We start from the raw sequence: 25,913 nt of genomic DNA on the forward strand, positions 1-25,913 counted from the left end.
GCATTCATTTTGGCACTAATAATCATATAGGTAACATAGCAGCTCGAAATACTACATTTATTATAAACTGATCACTTACTGTACATTTTGTTGGCAGCTAAGCAAACCATAGTAGCTCATGCCTAGAATACTACCTGGATTCAATATGATCACACTTCAATTTTGGTGAACAGTTTAACGGCTCATTTACACTTGTTGCTTGGGGGGGTAAAAAAAAGAACATGGTTGAGCCTTGTTTTTGCCACCTTCCAACTGCTCTCCCTTAAGCTGGGAAGACTGGGTCCATGGGTGTGTACACATGCTGTGATTTTGACACTTAGCAGCAGGATTAAACCCCTAGTCACCTTCAGCAGGCACTATAGCCACTGAATATTGTACTTTTAGGTCAAGGGGCTGCTGTGCTGCAACAGCGTGCAATGTAAATGGTCACGGTGCAGTACTGCGGTATCTTAGGGGTTTAAAACAGGCGGTGAGGAGGCCCTCTTCATAGCTTGATATCAGGCTTGAGAAGGGGGTTAAAAGCTTGGAAACATGTGGCCTGTGCTCCCTGTATCCCAAGCTGACAGATCAGGGTGTGCTGGGCATCCTGTATGCATTTCCTCTGTAGCTCCTTAGCTCCAGTCCAGGGATGCCCTGCACATTGCATCGCCGGCTGCTCACAACTACTGGCTTTTGTTGAGACTGCACTCCTGTGCTGTGTGTGGATCCTGGCTGTATCTGTTGCTGTGACACCCTGTTAGCTGGTGACTGCCCCTCCACCAGTCTGGATGTTTCAGTTTTTACATCTAAGTGGATGCTTTCTTTATTCTTAATAAGGTAAACAAAATTGCTGACATTGCTCTGGGATTTTTTTTTCTACTTGATCCTGTTTTAAGGACTAGAAGATACTACACTGGCTGTCATTCTTGGTCCGATATTTACCTCTTAGAGTCAGACTATGGGGCAGGATTAAATGGGCTGAGTTGCCACAGCTGGCACAGAACTTTAGAAAGTTTGGACTTTTAACAGAAACCACACTAGCATACACATAAAACATTGCTTTATTAACTGTTTTTGCAATCACATTGAAAGAACGCAAAAGATTTTTTTTTTTGTCATGAGCAGTGGGTTGTGGTCCCATGTGTCTTAAAGCAAATGCTGAACTCTAAAGAAGAGTAAAACAATGGCAGACAAAACTAGTCCAAGCAACACAAATTGCATGCATATACAGTAACACTGAACAATTCCCATATATAATATTGCTGTAAGGAACGCCTAACATGGAAAATGTACAAAAAGGAGAAATAGGTCTTTGCATTAATGAAAAATACAATTTTTTCCGTCTACAAAGGAATTTCTAATACAAGAAAATAAATATTGCAACATAAGCCAAAAATAATTTATAATTGCTCTTTTCAATATATTTCAATATTTCTCTTTATATTAACAAATGGCACATCAATTTTATTTTTTCTTAAAAAACAAAGACAGGAGTGTTCCCCCTGTGACATTCATATAGTTTTCTGCATCTGATGTGATTTCATACTGTTTCATTTGCTGAATGGAGAGACAAAGAATAATCTACTTTAAAGAACAACCAGCAATACTTGGGTAGTTACAGAAGCAAGGAATGTTGTAAAAATATTTCCCTTTAATGCATAACCAATATAAACTGTTCTGGAATATTACATTTTACTCATGAAAAAATGTAAAACTTTTCCATAAAACATTCAACACTTTTCTTTTCACCTGGTTAAAGTACATGCATATTGTGTTTGCACGTATTTTCTTTATGTTCATAACTAAAAAATTGAATTTGTAAAAATATCTCATCTCTATGAATGTGGAATATTTCCTGCCAGAAAGGGGCACTCTAGGCTGATGTTCACATGTTTTTAAGGCTAACCTTACCTACTTTACTAATCAAAGACAGTGCTTTATAGTGCAAAATCTGACACCAGTATCACAGGGCACCCTGTATTAAAAAAAATACTTGGGAAAAAAAAATGTAATCATCATGTAGATGACCTACATGAAGATCATGTAGATGGGCAAATGCTGCATGCTTTCAGGTGTGATCAGCTTACATTTGAGGTTTGTTTAAGATGCTTGCGTTTTGAGCTCCTTTTAAGCTCCTGAGCAGTTTTGATCTGCTTCTGTATTCTCATTGATTTGTATAGGAAGAAAAGCAGTTCTGATTCAAACAAATGCCAGGGTACACTAACCCTAACATCAATTGAATTTTATAAGTTGATGTTAGGGTTGGTGCAACTGTGTATTTGTTTGAATAAGAACTGCTTAGGTTAGTCTCATTAAAACATTCATTTAAACAGAACTTGTCAAAAAGCATTCTTGATTATCAAGATTCCCCCTCAGGTTTTTTTTTTTCTCTTTCATCCTCTTGCCCTCACTACCCATTGGGTTAAAACCCAATGGGTAGGAACCCAGTTCCTTTTGTAAACTAAAGGAAAATATAAAATAAGGTTCTGGAACGTAGTAGTTGTTTGTATGTATGATAATTGGGATGCAACTAGTGCAAAGGGGATTCATGATTTATACTTATGGTAACATGTACCTATGCTTTGTTAACTCTTTATGGCCATTACGATGTGTCATTATTGGATTCATGATCTGCATCTTGCAATGGGTTTTTTATATTGATTAATCCACCCCATATTCATTGTACTGATGTTTCTCCAAATAAAAAAAAATAAAAAACCCCCAAACATTCTTGTTTCCCTTTACAGTGGGCCTATGCTCAAATGTTAACAGAAAACTGTTAAGAGGTGAGGTCATATACATGTCAGTTTATGTCCCAACACTGAATGAAGCCTTGACCAGCATTTTCTCAATGCAAAATAACCTGCTCTATTGCTCCATTATCTAACAAAGCAAGGCTGTTGACAGAATTAGGAACCAACCACTTTAAAAAAATCTCCATGAAAAAATAACCAGATTACATCACTGGACCAGGAGTAGGTAAATGTACATAAATACTTTATGGAGATTACGCTCACCCTTGTCCCTGTTTCGCATCCTTGTCAATCTCCCCCTTTGTTGTAAACATTTCAGGTCATTGTGGCAAGGGTGGCTGATGTCTTCATTGGCACCACACACTACTTCCATTTACAGGAATTACCACATTTTTTTGTTCTCTTTTATTATATGCTTTGTTTTTTCTGGTGCCTTTTCATGGATACGTGAACCAGGGTTAACACCATGGACATTACCGACAGATTTTATCTTATAGAGAATCATTCAGAGACTACTTCACATGTGTTAATGTACTTCCTAGATGTTATTTACAAATTAATTTTATGCTTACAATGATGTTTATCATCATATTTTTATAGATGGACTATAGGTTGCATCATCTTGAAGACAGCTATCTTGCTTCCCAGTCTTTAAGAAGCAATGAATATGTGGAACATATCGACTTTAGAGGATGTATGCTAAAATAGTCCATACATGTTGTGATATGCATTTTAACAATCACTTTTGTATTCAAGCCCTTTATTTATAAGCAATTTTAACATTTGTTGTTTAATAAAATATAATTTTTATTAGAAGTATTTGTATTTTCCTGGTAGCACACTTAAAGTCCTATATTGTGTTGTTCAATATATGCCTGTTCTTTTAGGATGGTGTTCAGAGGGAAAAGTGATGCAATGGCTTATAGGATTCTACTAATTATAGAGTATATGGTACCCTTTTAAAATGTTTATGTAAAACTTGAAGTATAACTAAAGTCTTAACTTTTTAAGTTTTGGCTAGAGTGGAGAGGGATTAGAACACCCATCAGGTTTTTATTGCTATCTTTGCTGTTAGGGAGATTCACCCTCTCTATTTGTCATGTTCACCATTTTTATCGAAAGTGAAAGTAAAAGAAAATCCCACATTTTGAGTTGTCCACAGAATAGGAATAGTAAGGATCCAATTGAGATTCTAGTTCTGGTAAACCTGGTGACAACCAGGGATTCCCTCACTTTAGATGGATTTCCCCTCACTTTCTGTTTGGGCTTATCACCATTCCCTATTGTTTCAGTGTGTTTTTGGTTTTAGAATTTGACATGTTTATAATGATCTGTGTGTGCAGGAAGATAAGTGAATTATAACATTTGTGTAGGAAGCAGCATTCTTTCACATAAAAAGTATTTTAGAGCACTGCTTCCCTCCAAAGTGTTGTGCTGTGTTAGACACTCATACAAACAGCAACTTGTAAATACATGATACTTTTCATTTGCATTCAAGAACAATTTGTTCTTTTTTGTCTAACCACATAGTTGTAACATTTCAGTTTTGGTTAGATACCGATGAATTGAAAAGCCTATGAATGATTCAGCTGCCATGCATCCACCCAGAGCGAAAATATGAGCGTTTAGTGGACTTGAACTTCCAGAATGATTTTTGTAAATTTTCCTAACTTTATGAACAGTGCCATAACAAGTTTTCCCTCCAAAAACTCTTTTTTAAAATTTTTACTTAAAAATTACAGTCAGAAAATAATTGTTATGTCAATAATCGTTACGTTGGAAGCTACTATATACATAGAGGACACAGCCTTTGTAATAAATTAATATTTAACAGCTGGGCACAAAGGAAACTGGTTGTTCTTTAAAGAAAATTGTCAATTTGTTTTCTGTACTGATCAGGCAAATAACACTAAAAGCAGGTCATGAAGCAATGGTTTGTGGGTAATTTTGTATCCATAGTTTAACTGAAGCACACAGAAGCGATAACAGTAAATGCAGCATATTACTTATTGGTATGAAACCAATACTAGTAATTGTATCTAAATTCTACCAAGCATGTAAAGTTGAACTAGTCCTAACCTGTATTTAACATTGTTTAACACAAAAACCCTTCATTGGCTCCACTATAGTAAAAGTAGGAGCTCTGTAATCCAAACTGATTGGATTCTGCTAATTATTTTTAACAGCCACCTGAACTGTCTGGTTTAGTTTGCTTACCGGCAACATAGCCAACTACGAAACGTGTTGTAACCGTGCAAGATTATTTCATAACGTGCACAACACTCGACCTTATTTATCAAAGTGTTTGAAGAATCCTTTGTTTCAGTCTCACATTCTGCACATGAAAACAGAAGAAAGTCTCATTCTTTGCTATGGGCATGAAGTTTTTTCTTCAGACACTTTACTAAATAACAAAGGGTATATTTATAGTATAATCCTTGATGTGTTTATTTTTGTGTAGTTGTATGAAACAAACTACAGGAGTGAAACATTATACAAAAGTATAACAGTGACCCTTTAAGCTGCTGGTACGGCTGTTCCTGAAAGGCATTTGACAAGATAATCTTTACTGATGATGTAATGTGAGTTGTAAATTAAAACAGTAGGGGGCGCAGTAAACGCAGACATTAAGCTGTGTATACAGACATTTTTGGATTTTTACTGTTGAATGTTGTGAGCTCTTATGATCGAAGTTTCAAACAACTGCAGTTTATGTTTATTTTAACCCCCAATAGTTTGCTTAAGGTACGTATCTGAACTATCTGAGTGACTTTTAGTCATGCACAAGCATTCTTTGGCATCTGCTGAATGGTTTTTGTCTGATGTACAGTAGTCTTGGAGTATATTTGCTTTGCTGGAAAAGCTACAGGTTTGTAGGCCGCAGAAATGCCCCATGTTTGTGTTTTTGCTTTTTTTTTTTTTGCTTTTTTTTTTTTTTTCAATTATATGACCTGTGGTTTTCCCTGAGCTCACCCTGGGGTCACACAAACTGCAAAATATCAAATACATATTTAAAGAATGCTGAAAGTTAAAATGAGATGTTCTGACGCATGCACGATTTCACTGACAGAAGCACAAAGCATTTTTTAAGGCTTAAAGGGACTTGTATCACTGTGTGTTGGCTAATGTGCTGATCGTCTCAAATGTCAACAGTGCTTAGTTTCTGTCATGTCCCTGTAAAACAAAGGAATTCGTTTTTTTGCGCCATTATCGGCAACAGTAGGTTTTTGCTGCATCAAAGCATCATGGGCCTTCTGACAACTGAGTTCACCTATACATGTTAGCGAAGGCAAAATGACTCCATCCTCATAGGGAAGGATTTTAAACCATGTCACACACGGTAAATTAAACAATATTATTATAACGCTATAAATGAGTGATCATTTTTACATTTTCATCGAATTTTCAGAACACAAATTGGCTACACAAAAACCTTGACTTGAAATTTACAGATCTCTCAAAAAATTGAAGTGCAAACGAGGTAAAGACCTGAGACATGTACATCTATACAATTTGAAGCCAACATAGGTACAACAAAAAACAATGGTTGAAGCTGGTAGTTGGTACTAGCCCTGTGAAATGAGTTCGGACACTTCACCTGTAATGACATGACCCTGAATGGACATCATTAGAAAGGGTTCTCAAAATTGGAAGCGCTGTATTAGCTCTCAGCTTCATTGTTTGGTAAAAAGATGTTGTTGTATGTTAGCAAAAAAGGGGTCCATTATCTCTTAAATAAATACAGCACACTGATAGTATTTATTGAGTAATGTGAACAGTGTGGAACATAAGTTTAGCTACCCATATATAGGATTATTGGCCAAACGACTTAATTTTCAACCTAATTTCATGAAAAACATATACGGTCATTGCACAACCTGTTCTGTTGCCTAGAACTAAGAGATTGCTCCATATATGTATGACCAAAAGCTTTGAAGATTAGGCCACCTGTGTCTCAGGTCTGGCTCAGTAACTCAATCACTATGTGTATGGCCAGTCTCCTAGACTGATAGAAGGGCTTAGCTTTACCCGGAGTAGGAACTCCTATGTTCCTTGAAGTAACTAGGAAGCGCTGTTGACAGTCATTATTGTGGAAAAGATTAAGATGCCACAGGTTATGTACAGTGCAATTCAAAGTCAGTATCCACCCTTACTAGGAAAGTTTCCGACAAAAATTGTCATTGGAAATTTTGGAGGAACCTATTCTGTCCCACTGAAGTCAGCACATGGATTAGTTACCAGATCTTTGCATAATTTCCTTAGAGTACCAGTGCATTGCCATAAGCAGGTCATTGTAACAAGTGATCTGCACAAAATGTTTAACTGTCTTTTTTCCTGTTCTCTTGACATTAGATGCCATGCTATCTATGTGTGGTTGTCGTAAGGATCCTCTTTAAACATAAGACTGTGGATAATCCACAAAAGTGCATTTATATACATGTTTTCCATTTGGAACCCCTGCGCTAAATAGATGATCCTGATATTTTTGTCATCATCTCTGTTGACAAAACAGGATGAAAGCATTCTCTTCTGGAACCAAACATGTTATGTCAGGAAATCTGAAATTATGTCACTTTAGTTGAGATACATCTTTCATGATGCCAAGTCGGCCATATTTTTTAGGTGTGTTGGTACTTGAGCAATATAGATCATCAACAACGGAAGTGTTAGAGGCAGCCCATTCTCACAATATGGCATTTACAGTTGTAAATATCTTCATAGTGCTGTTACAAAGGAATGAAACACGCATGAGAACTTAACTGTAACTCAATCACGAGTGCTGATGGAACAGGATATCCCTTATATTGATGAATGGGTGGTTTAAAATGTCTTGTTACAAAACAATTACCTACGTTGTCCCCTCTTGGCTCAACCACAGGGGTGAAGCCTAGTTTATCCACCTGAGCAAGTAAATCCAACTAGCTTTTAATGGGCTTAGCTATAATTGTTTTCCAATAGATGTTTGCACATTCCATTAACAGACGTAGCAGATGTATTGATAAGAAGAGCCTTGCTTGGCTCATAGTGCCACACACTTCTGCTATGTACACGTCTGCTTTTGGCCAACAAAAAAGTCCCGGACGGAAGAGAATGAGTTGGAGAAGAACACCGATTAAACTTTTAAACAGCTCGAGTTGCCTTTCCCTACTTTTAAGTGCTTTCTTCAAATAAGCAATTATTTTGTGCTTTTTAATCCTTTTGCTTATTTTACTATGTGTTGTTTATTTTTAATGAAGGGAGGACATTTCAGTGTGTGTTTTCATCACGGTCTTTACATAAAATAATGCCCATTTAACTTTATCCCATCATCCTTTAACAGCTTTCTTTGGGGTAACAAGCACAAGTCCTTGATTTATGTGCTTGCATTAAATGGCATATGCATTGTGATCTACCATGAAAAATTTACAGTAGAACAACCTGTGTCTGTGAGGCGTAATGTGTAAATCGCAGAGAAAGACAACTGTGCTGAACCTGCATATGTGTTACATATATGTGACTATATGTAAGACATATTACAAATACATGTTACAGACTCTTCTGTAAAGAGCAGGTATGTTGGAAATGGCAGTCATCTCTTGATTTAGGCATCACTGAGCTGTCCAGTTTATTTGCAGCTAGAAAATTAAGATGCCAAAATGCTCATTCGAACAATATCATCATTTGATGGGTCAAACTGGCTAAGTTGCATCCTTGCTTTACTTGACTCCTCCTCTGAATCTGTCATTTCAGCATCTGAATAGTAGCCATCAGTTTCATTGTCTAAATGGGGGTTTTCTTTGGGCATTTCCTTGACTCGAAGTCCATTTGCCCTTTCTGGATCTACACACTTTGTCTCCAGATTTGCTTTTCCACCCTTTGGTAACTTAAACCTCACCCCAGTTTTTGCACAACCCAATGACTCAGGCACTTTGACAAGAGAATCAGACTGGGTTTGTGTGTATCTTACTGTCATTTCACTGTTATTTACTTGACTCTGATCTGAGTAGCCATGCACGCCATCAGCCTTCAACACAGAGCCCTTTCTCAATGTCTTTTTCTCAACAGGGCCTTTGTGGTCTGCTTGTACCTTGGCAGCTCCTTTGCCAGTTTTGTTTGATTTGGAGTTGTAGCCAGGAGGTATTTCACTCTCAGCTGATAAATAATTTGCATTATTCCATTGGGCAGAGTCATCCTGTGGATTCCTATAAACAGTTTCAGGACTGTTTCTTGGTAGTTTTTTCCTACCATTCATTCTTGTTTTGCTTTTAACCTTCTTTACAGTCTCCATCTGTTTGAAAGGGGATTTGAGTGAGTTATCCATCATGATGCTTAACAATGTCTCTTCATCCTGTAACAGTTCTTCTGACAGAAGACCAGAAGTGTCATTCTCTTTGTGACCATTGTTTAAGGCCCACTCGCTCATTGTCATGTTCTCAGTGGTGATCTGAACTGACTGAGCAAGCCAGCTGTTAAAAAACGTGCCATCTATAGGGAGTGTTGATGACAAACCTAGAAAGACATACAAACCACACATAAAAACATATTTCAAAATATTAAAATTCAGTTTCACACAACAATGCAAAATTCAGTGATAAAATAAACTGTCAAGCGGGATATACTTGGCTGCTGACCTTCTTCTAAAATGCTAGTTGACGGACAGTTATGCCGACTCACTAGTTTCTATATTCTTTAAAGCACCTATCTCAAATAAATACATAGAACAAGAAACTAGTAAGAAAAAGTCAAAACTTATTATATGCACACATGTTCCAGGTAAGTGGCTCAAGCACCAGTGTCAACAAGACAGCATGGACAGCTCAGCAATAGCACAGCCCCATTTTTCTGTTATGGCAGGTCTCCTTTAAAGGGAATGTAACTCTGCCTATTCAGAATAGCTAGAGAAAGAGGGGATGCCATTAAACTATGCATAAGCACATAAACAACTATAGCATTCCCTTCGTTTTATTAATATTTTTTGAAATTTCTCAAAACTATATTTACCCAGTTGTCCTAAAACAGAACCACTTCCTCTTCTCGTTCTTTCCTTTTTCTCTGGACTTCCTCTGAGACCATCTCTGCTTTTTCGTTTGGGATCAGCTTTTTTCCCTTTTATTTTCTTCTTTGCTTTTTCTGGTAAAAAAAGACAGTTGGTTTAGAAAAATAAAAATGACAATGTGAAATTGCCAATTGTCACTGAAATACCACGAAGCATAGACAGGTTAAACAGTGAGGCTCCATGCACACTAGCGTTTTTAATAAGCTCAAAAAATGCTAGAAAAGATGCTGGATGAAAAAAGCTGACATTTTTGTGCCTGCTCGTAGTAGTGTTTTAGTAGTGTTTAAAAGCGTTTGAGTTTTATTAGCATTTTTACAGTACATGAAGAAAGAAAATGCTTATAAAAAGCTGTTGGGAGCATTTTTATAGTGTTTAGGAGCGTTCAGTGTTTTTTTTTGCCGGGCAAAATCAAGCACATACAGGAAAAATAAAAACACTCAACTTTAAGAGAGCTAATTTTCCAAGGCTAAGAGCTGCTCTCCAAGACTTAGACTGGGAAGGAATATTGACACCAATGAGAACAATACAAAATTGGAGTTCTTCAAAAAGACTGTATGTGAAATTCCCATGAGCAACAAGTTTTAAAGGCTAAAAATCAACCCTATATGGCTTACGGCCAAACGTAAAAAAGATATAGATAATAAGAAAAGAGATTTTATTAAATATAACAATGAAGGAACACTATCATCGTTTAAACATTACAAAGAATATAACAAAATATGCAAAAAGGAAATAAAGGCCGCAAAAATTGAAAATGAACGAGATTGCAAAAGATAGCAGGACAAACCCCCAAACATTCTTCAAATATATTAATAGTAAAAAGGTCAGGTCCAAGCATGTAGGCCCTTTAGAAAATAATCTAGAGTGGTTGACTGGGGACAAAGAGAAGGCAAATTTACTAAATACCTTCTTCAGCTCTGTGTATACAAAGGAGCATGGGGGAACTCTTGTCCATAATGGGCATGGTATTGAAACTCCAGATGATCCATATTGGCTCACAACTGATATGATCCAGAAATATTTAGACAGAATAAAGGTGAATAAAGCACCTGGACTGATTGGCATACACCCACGGGTCCATAAAGAAATGGGCTCTGTCATTTCAAAGACATGGTTTCTAATTTTTAGGGACTCTATAATGACTGGCACAGTACCACTGGATTGGCAAAAGGCCAATGTGGTGGCAATATTTAAAAATGGGTCAAAATCTTTACCAAGTAATTATAGTCCTGTTAGTTTAACTTTCATAGTTGGGAAGATACTGGAGAGTTTAACAAAAGACCACATAGATGAGTTCTTGCTGGAAAAAAAATATTTTAAGCAACAGACAGCATGGATTCATGAAAGACAAAAGTTTTCAAACAAATCTGATTTCTTTTTATGAGGGGGTGGTGGTGGATGTGGTATACTTGGATTTTGCAAAAGCATTTGACACAGTTCCCCACACAAGGCTAATGTGTAAGGTAAAGTCTACAGGCTTGGAAAAATCCATATGTAAATGGATACAAAACTGGCTAAAAGATCGTATTCTGAGAGTAGTGGTTAGTGATTCATACTCTGAATGGTCCAGGGTGGATAGTGGTGTACCCCAAGGTTCAGTATTGGGACCCTTACTTTTTAACGTATTTATAAACGATTTAGAGTCTGGGATTAAAAATACCATTTCAGTCTTTGCAGATGACACCAAGCTGTGCAGTGGAATAACATCCTTACAGGATGTCTCCAATTTATAAGCCAACCTCAATGCACTGTTTAATTGGGCAACTATGTGGTAAATGAGGTTTAATGTTGATACATGTAAGGTTATGCACTTGGGGGCTACGAATATGCATGCATCATACATACTAGGGGGGGTACAACTGGGGGAAACAATGGTGGAGAACGATCTGGGAGTTCTCGTAGATCACAAGCTTAATAATGGCATGTAATGCTAAGCTGAGGTTTCTAAAGAAAGCTAAATCCTCTCTTGTATTAAAAGAGGTACAGAATCCAGAGCGAGAGATATCATTTTACCCCTGTACAAATCATTAGTAAGACCTCATCTGGAATATGCAGTTAAATTTAAATTTGTGCAAAATGAATGTCTCAAAATGCTTTTGTTGCAAAAGCACCCGATACTGATGCTTTTTTTGTATTCTGTTATTTTTGTATGTGCCACTTCCTCAGAACAGGTGTGCAGACTGTATCTGAATCTTATGTCAAAACACGTTATATGCTGTTTGACCATAACTGTGACAATAAAATTCACTAAAAGGAGGCACCTGCATTTGCATTTGCACAACTGCTATTTACTTTATCTAGGACTTCTAGTTTCTGAAAGGTATTAGTGCAATTCCATGGATCAGCTGTGTATATGGCTGACCATATACAACCCAATTTTTTCCCAGTCTGACTGTCACATTTGACTGGCTATCTGGGGGCAGTCTGGCTATCTGGGGGCACATCAAGGAAAGTATACCAAGCACTTATGGAGTCACAAGGCCATAGGCATTTTCTAGCTGGTTGGAAGATCTCAGTGCTACCTGGCTGATCCATTTATTTTATAAATAAGAAGAGAGGAGGAAGGTGTTGACCCTGCTGTTATCAGGGAAGTCAAACCAAATAGGCTGGTGTCTCAAGTGCTATTATTCTTCGGGGGGGTATTGAAAAGAAAAAACATTCATCTTTCGTCTGGTTGTCCCCTTGCACTAAGTGTGACCATCCAAATAAAGAAAGATCTGCATGGAGACAGACTCTACATGCTTGATAGGTTACTCACCATTTCAACAGTACACGTTTAGTGGAATGGTATTACTTACATCAGTGCAAAGAAATGGAACGATATAGGTCCCATCAGATGCATGATATGTTGGGCATATGACGCGTCGTCACGGTGGTCACATGATCGGGAAAGGTCCCGATCGAAAGAGCAGACCGGGACCTTTCCGTGAGTAGCGGACATGTGTGCTGGGAGTGCGCAGGGTGCGCGCTTTCAGCATGTTTTTCCTTACCTGAACGCAAATGTGCGGCCGCAACAAGCTCAAATGGCAAACCATAAACAACATTCCTTTATGGGTATCACTGGAGGCATATTTGCACTGCCTGATTTTGATAGTTAACCTGCCCTGGCTACCTCCCAAGAGTCAGGGTAAGGTTACTTGCCCTGTTACCAAGCACACAATGATGTTACGGGACTGTCTAAAGTTAATCAGCATTTCATCCTTCCAGACCCTTTGTGATACTCAAACTTGAAGCAGGTGATGTATGCTAAGTATTTAAACTAGCTCCAGACTTAGGGTGTGCTACACATGCCCAAAAAAGGTCATCATTTTGACACGTAGGGGGATTGGTCTTTATCCATTACCAAAAGAAAAAGTACACAAATGAAATCAGACTGGGACCTTGAGTGTTATCTGACAGGAATACACTGGAAACAGCTACAAACATTACAAAGAAAAACATTTAATTGCAGTTTCCTGTAGTTGCAACATAAAAGGCTGTACCCTCTTATATTTTATATATTTTATATATTTATGCAAATATGTTTTAGCCCTGAAGAAAAGTAAACAGAAAACTGCCATCTTCTAATCTAGTAAAACACAAATTCTACTTAAACATATTTCACAGAAAATATTAATTGTGTTTTGCTTTTGTATCAGTTGCCAGTGCTGATAATTACCTTTAAGCAAAGATAACAAAAAAAAAAAAAATCAGTCTTCAAAGATGTTCAAGAAAAAGTGATGTGATAAAGCCACCAAATATGTACAGTATGTATGTATTTTACAGGACGGGTCTTGGACAGCACGTATATTTTCCCACTATATGTGTTGTTGTCCCCTTAAGGGGGATGGTTAGAAGGCAATGTTGAGTACTCAGGGGTTCTCACCCATGAAGGATAAGGGGTTTGGGGGTAGTCCAGCTAGAGAGGAGCAGACTGATTTTCAGTACTCTCTGGACTGCCAGGTCTATATTGGGGACACAGAATTTTGGAGGTTCTACAAATTTTAAGGGGGAAAATCTCCAGTTTCCACGGAGCATAACAGGTAGAAGAAGATAGGACAAAAACAGTTGAGGCTGGAATTCAGACTGAAAGCGATTTTTCTAAAACAACCTCATTGCTCCAGAGGTACAGGGGCTGGAGTTGCAGACAAATGCAACTTTTTGCACCTGATAGACCAAAGCATTTTTACATCTTAGGTGCTTGATTTTCTTTTGGGTCTACTAACTTGGCACTAACCTTCAAAAAAACTTTATTAAACTAAAAACATGTTTTACTGTAGTGTACCACAATGCACACCAAAGCGGAAGCTGGTGTAAAATAAGCCCAATCATTTGTGTCAGTGCCAGTAACAGTAACCCCCAGCATTAGTATCAGTGGCCACAATCAAAACACCCAGCATTGGTGTCAGTGGATGCATTAGAACCTGCAATACCCCCAGAATTGGTATCAGTGACATCAATATTAAGCCCCAGCACTGGTGTCAGTGGGCACAATAACAACCTCCTGAATTGGCATCAATAAACTCAATAATAACCCCCCAGCATTAGCCCTACTTGTGGGAGGTTTTGGCACGTTTTGATCTAGGCTCTGTTTTAAGTGGATTCAGCCTCATCTGCCAGACTTTGGGTTAATGGGGAGCTGTAGGATGTGTTTTCACTTCATTGGGGAACTCAGCAGGGGTGTTCACTGTCACCTCTCCTGTTTGCTCTGACCTTAGAGCCATTGGCTACTCCTGTCCGTACATCCACAATTATTATTTGGTTTGTGAGAGGCCCACGGGCAGATGTTATATCATTATGCTTGGATGATTTATTTAGGAGATATCCAAGGATCATTACAAAATGTTATGACTCTTACTGACGATTCTGGAGCCATGTCTGGGTTTTCCATCAACTGGAACAAAGCAGTCCTTATGCCGCTTGATTCGCTCACTGCTCCTTTACCTAAATGCGATAACTCAGTACAGATTGTATCCTTCTTCCGTTATCTAAGTATACAGATTACTCAAGACTCTACTCAATATATAAAGCTGAATTTGCTGCCTTTGTAATGCAAGTTCCATTCTAAATGCACGGCTCGGACAAAACTTCCCTTGTCAGTTGTGGGGAGTGTAAGTCTCATTAAAATGGTGTGGGCCCCTCAACTCTTATATATCTTCCATAACTTTCCCATCTAGATTCCACACAAATGGTTCTATTGAATAGGCTCCCAGTTTAGAGCTTTAATTTGGCGTAACAAAACAGCCAGAATTAGCTTTTCCACCATGCCATTTGGAAAAGGAAGGCCTCACTGTCCCTCAGTCCAAGTTCTATTATGTTGCATTTCAAATTCAACATTTAGGGTGCTGGGGCCATAGGGAACCAGTGGATCCTATTCATAGCTTATTGGTACTGTGGGGATCTCATAATCCTGCCCTCTCCTTTTTGGAAGCGGGGATTACACATCTAGATCCTTTACTTTCAACAATAACTTTACTAAGGACCCTGTGGTCCTATGTTAGAACTACTCTAGGCATGCATGGGTTTTGCTCCTATACCCCAATATGGTATAGCTCTAATTACAAACAGCTGCTTAAACTAGAAGGATTCCAGGCCTGGGATAGAGTGGGCATCTGATATATGACACAGCTGTATACTGGCTCAGTGCTTAAATCCTTTTCAGATTTGCAAGGGAATTTTCTCTTTCCAGAAGTCAGTTCTATAAAAGGCACGCCCTCCAGGCACAGGCTTGCATCTTCAGGCTTTGCCTAATTAACCACCTTTTAATGCTAGGGGTATTGATGGAAAGAGACAAGCAGGGTATAATTTCCAAGGTGTATTACATTTTTTCTCTATTCTACCCATGATGCTTCTAGGCTAGGAAAAAGATCTAGGTCTTACAGACGGTGATGTATGGGAACCGTGCCTAACCTCCTACTTTGGTGTCTTTATCAGCTTCTGAAAAACTCTATTAGTTATATATACTGGACAGAGTATACAGGACACCTGCCCAACTACATAGATGGGGGAGTAGAGCTACCCATCTGTGCCAGAACATTTTTTTGTGTATTAGGTGCTCTGGAGGAATCACTCACACTACAAACTCATACAGCGATTTTACGTTTATTATATCTTGCCCGTAAATTGATAGATCGATACTGGATATCTCCCCAAGTACCAACTAAAAAAGGGAGTAGAGCAGGTGAACAATATATGCTTATACGTGAAAAGCTCACATACCAACACAGAAATGTCCCTAAATTTTTTTATTCATTATGGCAACCTTGCTTAGATATACCAGACCTTGCACCGCATCAGTTGGTATAAGACAGGCTTCTGCAGGGTTAAGCCCTGGTAGGGGTCTAAATAGCTTCCCTGTTTATTTTGCCAGATAATAAGTTCTTTCACGCGGAGTTCCACTCACCCTCTCAAAAAAATAAAAGTCAGCAGCTACAAAAAGTGCAGCTGCTGACTTTTAAAAAACAGCCACTTACCTGTCCCTCGTTGTGTCCCCCGCAGCTTGTTTCAATGGCCGTCCTGTATTCCAGGAGGCTGGCATCTACAGTGTGGGCACCCGGCTGTGATAGCTTACGGCTACCCACTGCGCATGCACGAGTAGCGCTGCGCTTCATGAATGTAGTCTTCTGGGACCTGTCACATCTCCCAAGAGTTGGTTCTGGCCAGCAGAGTGGATTGCTTTAAAAAAGGCCTGGATTCTTTCTTGTTGGATATATAGAATATAACTGGTTACTAACATTTATAGATAAAGTTGATCCAGGGAATATCCGATTGCCTCTCAGGTCATCAGGAAATAATTTTTCCCCCTGCCTGAGAAAATTGGTTCATGCTTTGCTGGGTTTTTTGCCTTCCTCTGGATCAACTGTGGGTATAGGATTATAACTTGTTTTTTTTATTTTTGGTTGAACTGGATAGACTTTTGTCTTTTTTCAGCCAGAATAACTATGTAAATGTTCCCTCTACTTTTGTTCTGGTGGCAGCCCAATATGGTATTTTAGATTTTCCCTTACTTTAACTATCAGCGAATAAGGTCACCAGGTCAAATAGAGAGAGTATTTCTCCCTAATACAGACAGCAATAAGGCCCTGACAGATGTTCCAATTCCTCAACACTCTATCCAAAACTACAGAAAATGTTTTGGCTTTAGATGTATTTTAGGATTTATCTATGAGGATAGTTTAACCTTAAATAGTACCCAGTTACAAGGTTGCTCTCTCACAACTGAAAACAGTGACAAGTGATAACAACATGGGCAGCACAATGGCTAAGTGGTTAGCACTTCCGCCTAGCAGCACTAGAGTCCTCGGTTCGAATCGCAACCATGGCACTACCTGCCTGGAGTCTGCATGTTCGCCCTGTGCCTGCATAGGTTTCCTCTGGGTACACTGGTTTACTCCCACACTCCAAAGACATGCAGGTAGGTTAATTGGATCCTGTCTAATTTGGTCCTAGTATGTGTATGTATGAATGTGAATTAGAGACCTTAGATTGTAAGTTCCTTGAGCGTAAACTGATGCATAGATTTCACTATATAAGTACCTGTAATAAATTAATTAACATTAATTAATAAGATATGCTGTCATAAGATAAAAAACAGGGAATTTCATGGTTTGGCCTGTTTCTTTGTCTAGTTCTAATAGAACACTGTGGGGTTGATGTACAAAAGGAATAGCGCATGTTCTACATCTTAGCTGTGTATTTGTTGTGTAGCACTGCTTATACTGTTCTGGATATTATTTCTGCAGTTGCACAAAATATGGAAATAAATAATTATGTATGATGACACAACAAACAACCAAGAAGTGCTGGTTACATATCAACTGTCTAGCTAGAATTCTACATGATAAAAATCATTAAGTCAGACCCAAATCTTTTCCAAATCTACGGTTTATGGTCCCAGCGTGAAAAGCTGATACATCCAATGCTTCCCTTGATATACTCAATTTGAGTACTAATAACTGCTGGCAATATGTGGCAGATAATAGAAAGAACATGCCATACATGCATTCTAGAGCCAAATAGTTGACTTGTTTTGGCCCAAGTTTTTATTTCTGGGCAAGTAACTGGCTTTGATTCAATTTTCTGTGAATATGTTTTCTTATTGCCAGTGAAACCAGAAACCATATTTAAGTTAACGGGGATTCATGTGAATAGTGCTTCAGGCTTCCTGGGGAAAAGATGTCATCTTTACAGTGTGCTGAAGTACAACAATTATTGGAAGATGTATAAATTAGATTGGAATTATAAACACTGAAAATGCCGTGACTTTGAAGAATAAAGTATAAAGTAAAATATACAGAACATAAAAGAGAGCCTTGTGCAAATTAATAGTGGTGACTTTTAGAGATGAGCGAATTATTCAAAAATTTGATTCGGCTGATTCGCCGAATTTGCGGAATAAATTCGATTCGATGCGAATTTATTTGCTGCGAATTTAACTTATTAAAAGGGTTTCTAGGCTTCAGAGAGCCTTTATATTAGTGCAGAACACTGTACCTTTAATTTAAATGCCCTTGGAGTCTGCTGGGGAAGAGAAATAATACTGTCAGTCAGTATGACATGCAGATGAGTGCCGTCGATCTTCGATGAGATGAGAATCACCGCACACTTCACTTATTTGGGCAGTCACGGGGCCAAAACCAGAGTGTGGAGCCACAGTGTGGCGGTGGAGGCAGCAGCAATGGGAGGCCATACAGCACCCTATGACAAAATGGAACCCACCAGCAGTGTGAGGAGACCTGAAAGTGGCACATGGCAGAGTGTGGCGATGGAGACAGCAGCAATGGGAGGCCGTACAGGGACCCATGACACACTCTGGACCTGGCAGCAGCATGAGGAGGCGGTACAGGGGCCCATGGCAGAGTGGCGAAGCGTAAGCAGCCTAAATTGAAGGCCATACAGAGGCCTATGTTAAAAAGTCCCCCCAGCAGCAGTGTGGGGAGATGACTATCAAGAGTCCAATGGCAGAGTGGCGGAGCAGAAGCAGCTTCAATTGAAGGCCATACACAGGCCTAGGTTAAAAAGTCCCCCCAGCAGCAGCGTGGGGAGACGACTATCAAGAGTCCAATGGCAGAGTGGCGGAGCGGAAGCAGCTTCAATTGAAGGCCAATAGTGGTTGTGAAGCAGAAAGTCAGTTTATTTAGCACAATCGGTCAATTGCAGCTTGCCGTTGGCTGGAAACTGTACGTTTGTGTCACTGGAATGCACTAATCACCCAAAAAATATTACCGCCACCCGGCGTGTAAATGGATCTAACTCTTTGAACGTACAATAGTGGTTGTGAAGCAGAAAGTCAGTTTATTTTGCACAATCGGCAAACTGCAGCACCAACTGTGCACGACAGCCACCAAAAAAAAAAAGGGTGTATGTCACTTTAAATTTTCGATTCTTTGATAGCTGTGGCCCTAAGTAACGATTCTGTGTCCCTGAGTAACGATTCTGTGTCCCTGAGTAACGATTCTGTGTCCATGAGTAACAATTCTGTGTCCCTGAGTAACATTCTGTGTCCCTGAGTAACAATTCTGTGTCCCTGAGTAACGATTCTGTGTCCCTGAGTAACGATTCTGTGGCCCTAAAGTCTCTGTGGCCCTAATGCAGGCCATAGATGGGTCGAAAATCGGCCGATTTTTCGGCCGAAAATAAAATCGGCCGATTTTCGGATTGTTAGTGGGCTATTTGGTCGGCCGTTTTTCGGTATTTTGGCCGTTTTTTTTTCCTGTAAAGTTGGAAAAAAATCGGCCGATTTTGCCGATCGGCCGATTTTAGCGGCAATAGTGGGCAAATCGATTTTGCCCATAAAAAATCTGCGCATGAGCAGTGACCTGCAAGAGGAAGACAAAAAGAAGAAAAAGAAGAAGAGGAAGAGGATGAAGAAGAGGATGAAGAAGAAGAAGAGGAAGAAGAGGATGAAAAAGAAGAGGATGAGGAAGAGGAAGAAGAAGAAGAAGAAGAAGAAGAAGAGGATGAGGATGAAGAAGAAGAATAAGAAGAAGAGGATGAGGATGAAGAAGAAGAAGAAGAAGAAGAAGAAGAGGAGGATGGGGATGAAGAAGAAGAGGATGAGGATGAGGAAGAAGAAGAGGATGAGGATGAAGAAGAAGAAGAAGAGGATGATGATGAAGAAGAGGATGAGGATGAAGAAGAGGATGATGGTGAGGAAGAAGAAGAAGAAGAGGATGATGGTGAGGAAGAAGAAGAAGAAGAGGATGAAGAAGAAGAAGAAGAGGAGGAGGATGAGGATGAAGAAGAAGAAGAAGAGGATGAGGATGAAGAAGAAGAGGATGAGGATGATGAAGAAGAAGAGGATGAGGATGATGAAGAAGAAGAAGAAGAGGATGAGGATGAAGAAGAAGATGAGGATGAAGAAGAAGAAGAGGATGAGGATGAAGAAGAAGAGGATGAGGAAGAAGAAGAGGATGATGAAGAAGAAGAGGATGTTGAAACATTGTATCTATTTGTTTCCGAATAAAAACATCTGTATCCTAAATGGAAACAAATAGATACAATGTTTCAACCGCTGTAAATGTGAAGGAACTGTCAGAGAACTGTCAGAAATAGCGGAGCTCTCTGCAGGGACACTTTTTGCCGGCTGTAGAAGGGATGAAAATCGGCCGATCGGGGAAAATTCGATTCGTGCATCCGAAATTTGCTAATTTTCGGATTCGGCGCGAATCGAATTTTTCCTAATATTCGAAACGAATTCCACTTCGTCATGTTCGATTCGCTCATCTCTAGTGACTTTGTTAATTTTGAGCAAAAAGTGCAGTTGTAGTTTTTTTTTTTTTTTAGATAATTTATAAAATAATACAAATTAATTATACTAATGCATCTGACATTATCAAAAAATTACTCACCACAAGTTAATGTCACTTTCACTGCTTTATATCTGGGGTGCTTGTAGATCGCACTTAGCAATAGCATGCAAAGCTAAGCTGCAGCTAACAAAACTAGCAAAATACTGTCATGCTTTAAAAAGGGAATACATTCAAAAATACAATAATAAATATACCCCTTTATAAAACATTGGTTTGACTTCATCTTGAATATGCAGTTCAGGTTTGGTCACCAATCCTCGTGTAAGATGATGAATTAGAAAGAGTTCAGTGAAGGGCAACAAAAGAAATAAGGGGAATAAACGACCTCAGCTACTAGGACCAAATACTGTACATATATTACAGTTATTCACTTTAAGTGCCTGAGAAGAGGCACTAAAAGAGGAACTATACTCACCTCCGATCCCATGATGCGCTTGAACTCCTACCTGGCCTCCGACGGCTTCCAAGGTCTCGAATGCTGACTGCTGTCATTGGTCGGATGGGGATGATGTCACTCCCATCAACTGTATAAACTATGTAAATTACGTAACTATGCAAGTCTTTTTGAAGAAGATACAAATGTGTGCAATAGGAATGATATTCCTAGAGGTGTCTGTAATACAGAACATGACTGGCATTACTAGATTGGTCAAAGCAGTGGAAACTTCAGTTCAGTGTTTCTAAATGTAAAATAGTGCACTTAAAGAAAAAAAAAATGAATCTCTAACAGAGCACAATATAGGGGATACAGCGTTGGCCAGAACTGCAGAGGAAAACAGATGTGGAGGTTCTTATTTCAGATGATTGCAAATTAATGTGGCAAGGCAATGAGAAAAGTGAATAGAATTCTAGAATAGAAGGGTTCACCAGCAGGAGGAAGGAGGTCCTAATTCCCCTATATAGATCTTTAATTAAACCCCATTTAGAATCCAGTCCAGTTCTCGAGACCTCACTTACAAAAAACAATATTGATTAGATAGAGTGAGTCCAGATGGGCAACAAAAATGGTGAAAGGTCTGGGGAATAAAACTTATTAGCAAAGAGTCTAAAAAGATGCTTGGAAGAGACTTACAGAAGAGGTAATCAGTCAATAGTAAGTAAATTCAAATATGCTTGGGACATACACAGATATATACTCAGACAAAGTTAAAAAAAAAAAAAAAAAGTAAATAAAAAAAAGGGGCAGACCCAATGGACCACCTAACCTTTGTTCTGCTATCACTTTTGTATGCTTTGTTTCTCTTCTATAAATATGCCCTTTACTAACTTTTTTAATCCTTTCCCAGCCCCAACAGGAAAATCCTATGCTCTGCAGTATGTTGTACAGAAAAATCAATAGGCGCTGTTGAGCGCAGGGTTCCCTCTACAGTGGTCTAACATGTCCCCTGCTGAGAGTGGTAGGTCTGACTCAGCCTGGGGTTGTCAGACTACTACTGTCACAAAGAGCACCGCGGTCTCTCTCTACAGCACATTGCTGGGCAAAGGAAATGAAACTTATCACTTGCTATTTTCAACCTCTCTGATATTGTTTGTAAAATTTTCTAAATCACTACAACTGGGATTTAAAAGCTACTTACTTCTAAAAGTACAAAGTTTAAAAAAATAATAAATTAAATGGTTAATTAACAAAACAGGAAAGAGCAGACAAACCATCAACTATTCACAACTTTTAAAAAAAACATAGCAGTAAAGTTTCTGTATAAACAGCCAATGATTTTTGCCTTGGGAGAACCATATAACTGAAACGTTTTACATTTTGGCAGGGCTGTGATATTTTTTAAGGTCTTTGCTTGGAATAAGTATTTTTAGTTCTTTATGGGATCTGATTGGACAGTTAAAAAATTACCATAACCACGTACCTCTATAAAGCTTATGACAAGGTTCAGTCAGTGTATATTCCATTTAAAGCAGGGCTTGACAAATCCCAGGTGCTAGGTCGCCATGGCAACTAGAAATTGCATCCTGACGCCTGGGCTTTTGTCAGCCATCCGCTGATAGGCACCGGGACGGTGCTTCACTGATCCAGGGATTTGAAATCTTCCGAGGCATAATCCCCTATCCATACCTCTCAGCGTATGGACAAGAGGCTGCTTTACAGATCCTGGGAAATCCCTGTGGCTAAATCCCCTAGGCTCTTCTCCCTCTCCAGCTAATCACAGCTCAGGGATAACACAGATCAGTGTGAACAGCTGCCTCCTCCCCTACATCCAAATCAGTGTTGTGTGCGACATGTTTTGGCCCCGCCCTCTCTCTCTCCCATAGATGGTGATGGCAACTGTGAGGATGTGTTCCAGGGCTCCGGCAGCTCTTAACAGTCCAGTGGTGAAGGTTCACCTGGTGGTCCTGGCTTCCATAGTGGATAGCTATGACTGGAGGAATGAGGGGGCGGCCCGGGTGATCAGGACTCTGCTGTGTGTGTGTGGGGGGGCCATTGTCTGATCACGTGTCTGGAAGAGGGCCACATTGAGCATGTGTGGGGCCCGGTGTTGTGATAATCATATGGAGGGGCCCCTGTAATGTGCTAATCATATGTGGGGCCCCTGCAATGATCATATGTACTGTGTGATATGGAGAGGGGGGCTCTATTGTATGATATAGGAGGGCTGTACTGTGTGATATGGAGGGGCTGTATTGTATGATATGTTGGGGTTGTGCTGTGTAATATGGGAGGGGAGGGGCTGTGCTGTGTGATATGGAGGGGCTGCACTGTGTGATATGGGGTACTGTGCTGTATGATATGGGGGCTGTACTGCAGGGCTCAACAAATTCCAGGTCGCCATGGTGACTAGAAATTGCAACCTGGCGCCTGGGCTTTTGTCAGCTGTCTGCTGTCAGGCACTGGGACAGCGCTGCACTGATCCAGCGATTTGAAATCTTTGCGGCTTACTCTCCTATCTGTACCTCAACGTATGGACAAGAGGCATTCTAAAACTGGCTCCTAACTTTTTTAGCTGTCTCTGAGATTCAAAGCAAATTTGTCAAGCCCTGATTTAAAGAGGGAGCTGACATTAGCAAAAATTTTCAAACAGGGAGGAAAAGGGAGGACAATGGGGATATACATTTCGTAGACAAAAAAATTGCAAACATAGGTAACAATGACAACAATGACAATGAGTCTATACACGAAAGGGGAGTGGGAGGGTATGGTGGTTTTGACAAAAAAAAAACAGATTTAGGGAATAGAAGGTGAGAGAAGCTATTAACTTAGATGTATACAAAGTTTTAACAAATAGATAGGCACGCTCCCCAGTGTAGCATAGGGGAGTCATAACATAGGAGTGTAGAATAATACAAAATGGTCAGCGGGAGAAAATAATTAAAAAAAGGAGGGGAAAAAAGGAGAAAAAAAAGGAGAAAAAAAAAGGAGAAAAAAAAAGGGTGGGGGGGGGGGGGGGGGGGATGGGAATGTCAGAGGGAGAGTGGGTAGATGACTCCACAATTAGCAGCAATAGGTGAAGGAGTATGTGTGATTGATAGGGAATGATACCAGAGTAGCATGGAATAGTCGTTATCGGTAGAGAAGTGAGTCATCAAAGTTTGGCGGGAGGAAGTGCTCTACACAGGGGTTCCAAACATTCCTGAATTTAGGGATGGTGTCTAGAATTGTAACTTCTATTTTGGCGTGAATCATAGCCTGGGTATCTTTATTTTTAACTACTGCAATGCCTAATGAGGGAGATTTCCAAGATTTAGCTATGACCTGCTTGGCAGCCATGGTAACTTGTAGGATAAGTTTGAATTGTGAGTTTGAGATATCAGGGGGGGCGTAGGTTGAGCAGCGCAGTGGCCGGGTTCGGTTGGAGTGTTTTTGCGCTAAGCTTAGATAGTATACTAAAGACGTCCACCCAGAAGACTTGGGCGATTGGGCAATCCCACCATATGTGGAAATGTGTACCCAGGTCTACACAGCCTCTAAAGCAAGTGGAAGGGTACTTAGGGGTATACTTCGCAATTCTTGCTGGGACCAGGTACCAACGAGTCACGACTTTGTAATTGGTTTCTAGGGCTACAATATTTTGCGATGATGATTTAGTATTGGACCAGATATGATCCCAATCAGAAGGGTCTAGTTGCCGGCCAAGGTCCGTTTCCCATTTGCCTATGTATGAGGGAGGTGACGTAGTGGTCGAGGTTGTAAGGAGGGAATACAAATATGATATGAGGCCTCGTCTGTGGGGGTCTTTGTGACAAGCCCGTTCAAAAGGGGTCATGGTGTTCATTTGGCTGGATGTTGTGGTATATGGTGCGTAAAAATGTTTCAATTGTAAGTATCAAAAAATTTCGGAAGCCGGGATTTCATAGGTTTCACGTAGTGAAGTAAAGGGTTTAAATTTGTTCCTAAGCATAAAGTGATGGGCCCGGAGAAGGTTAGCTGAGGTCCAGTGTTTGAATACGTGTGGTGAAGACCAAGCCGGGGGAAAGGCTGTGTTTCAGAGGTATGAGAGCAGGGGATTATGTGGCGATTGTAGATGATATCGGGATTTTAGTTTATCCCAAAGCACCAAAAAGTGAGAAGTGATGGGGTTTGTAACCAAACGGCGGTCAATAGGTCTTAGCCATAGAAGGTTAGCAGAAGATAAGGGGTCGCACTCTATAGATTCGAGAATAACCCATTGTGGGATTTCATGAGTAGCATGGCATTTTGGTAGCTGTGCTATGTGTGCCGCTTGGTAGTATGTGGTAATATCTGGGAGACCTAGTCCACCATTGAGTTTGGGGTGATATAAGGTGGAGCGAGGTACACGGGGGTGGACTTTGCCCCAGATGTAGGAAAAAAATGCAGTGCTGTAAGGTACGAAGATAATGGGCGGGTACTGAGATTGGGAGAACTCTGAAGAGGTATACAATTTTGGGGAGGATCGACATCTTAATGACTGCTATTCTGCCTAGCCATGCTAGTGGTAGAGCGGACCATTTGGTCATAAGAGCAGTTAGATGGGCTAACATAGGGGAGTAGTTGGCAGAGTAGTGGGGTCAATTTTATACCCAGGAAGGGAACAGAACATTGTGACCAGGAGAACGGAAGTATCAGTTTCAAATGGGCCAGATCTGTAGGGGTGAGGGAGATATTGAGTGCTAATGGTTTCTGGGGGTTAATTTGAAAGTCGGAGAGTGAGCCAAACCTATCGAGGAGCTGGAGGAGAGTAGGAGAAGAGGTCAAAGGTGAAGTGAGAAAGAGTAAACCGCCGTCCGCGAATATACACAATTTATTGAGGGTGCCTCCTATCTCGAGTCCATGGACATCCGGGTTGGTCCTAATCAGAAGGGCCAGCGGTTCAATGGCCAAGGCAAAGAGTAGAGGGGTCAAGGGGCAGCCCTGTCTGGTGCCACGTGAAATTGGGAATTGAGCAGACC

General features: G+C 39.9%; 1 protein-coding gene across 2 annotated transcripts in view; it reads right to left on the reverse strand.

Moving 5' to 3' along the window:
• Positions 1-1,022: 1,022 nt before the first annotated feature.
• JADE2 (jade family PHD finger 2) overlaps positions 1,023-25,913 on the reverse strand; it is a 479,241-nt gene continuing 454,350 nt past the window's right edge. For both annotated transcript variants that reach the window (XM_089669946.1, XM_089669945.1), the window contains 2 exons: positions 9,714-9,842; positions 1,023-9,221 (listed from right to left, as the gene is read on the reverse strand). In XM_089669946.1, coding sequence (XP_089526072.1) covers positions 8,356-9,221; positions 9,714-9,842 — 995 coding nt within the window. In that variant the 3' untranslated portion in view covers positions 1,023-8,355. The remainder of the gene's footprint in view (positions 9,222-9,713; positions 9,843-25,913) is intronic.

The sequence above is a fragment of the Staurois parvus genome, unplaced genomic scaffold (assembly GCF_062004578.1).
Source record: "Staurois parvus isolate SC_StPar_1 unplaced genomic scaffold, SC_StPar_1.0 ptg000085l, whole genome shotgun sequence".
NCBI classification, from domain to species: domain Eukaryota; kingdom Metazoa; phylum Chordata; class Amphibia; order Anura; family Ranidae; genus Staurois; species Staurois parvus.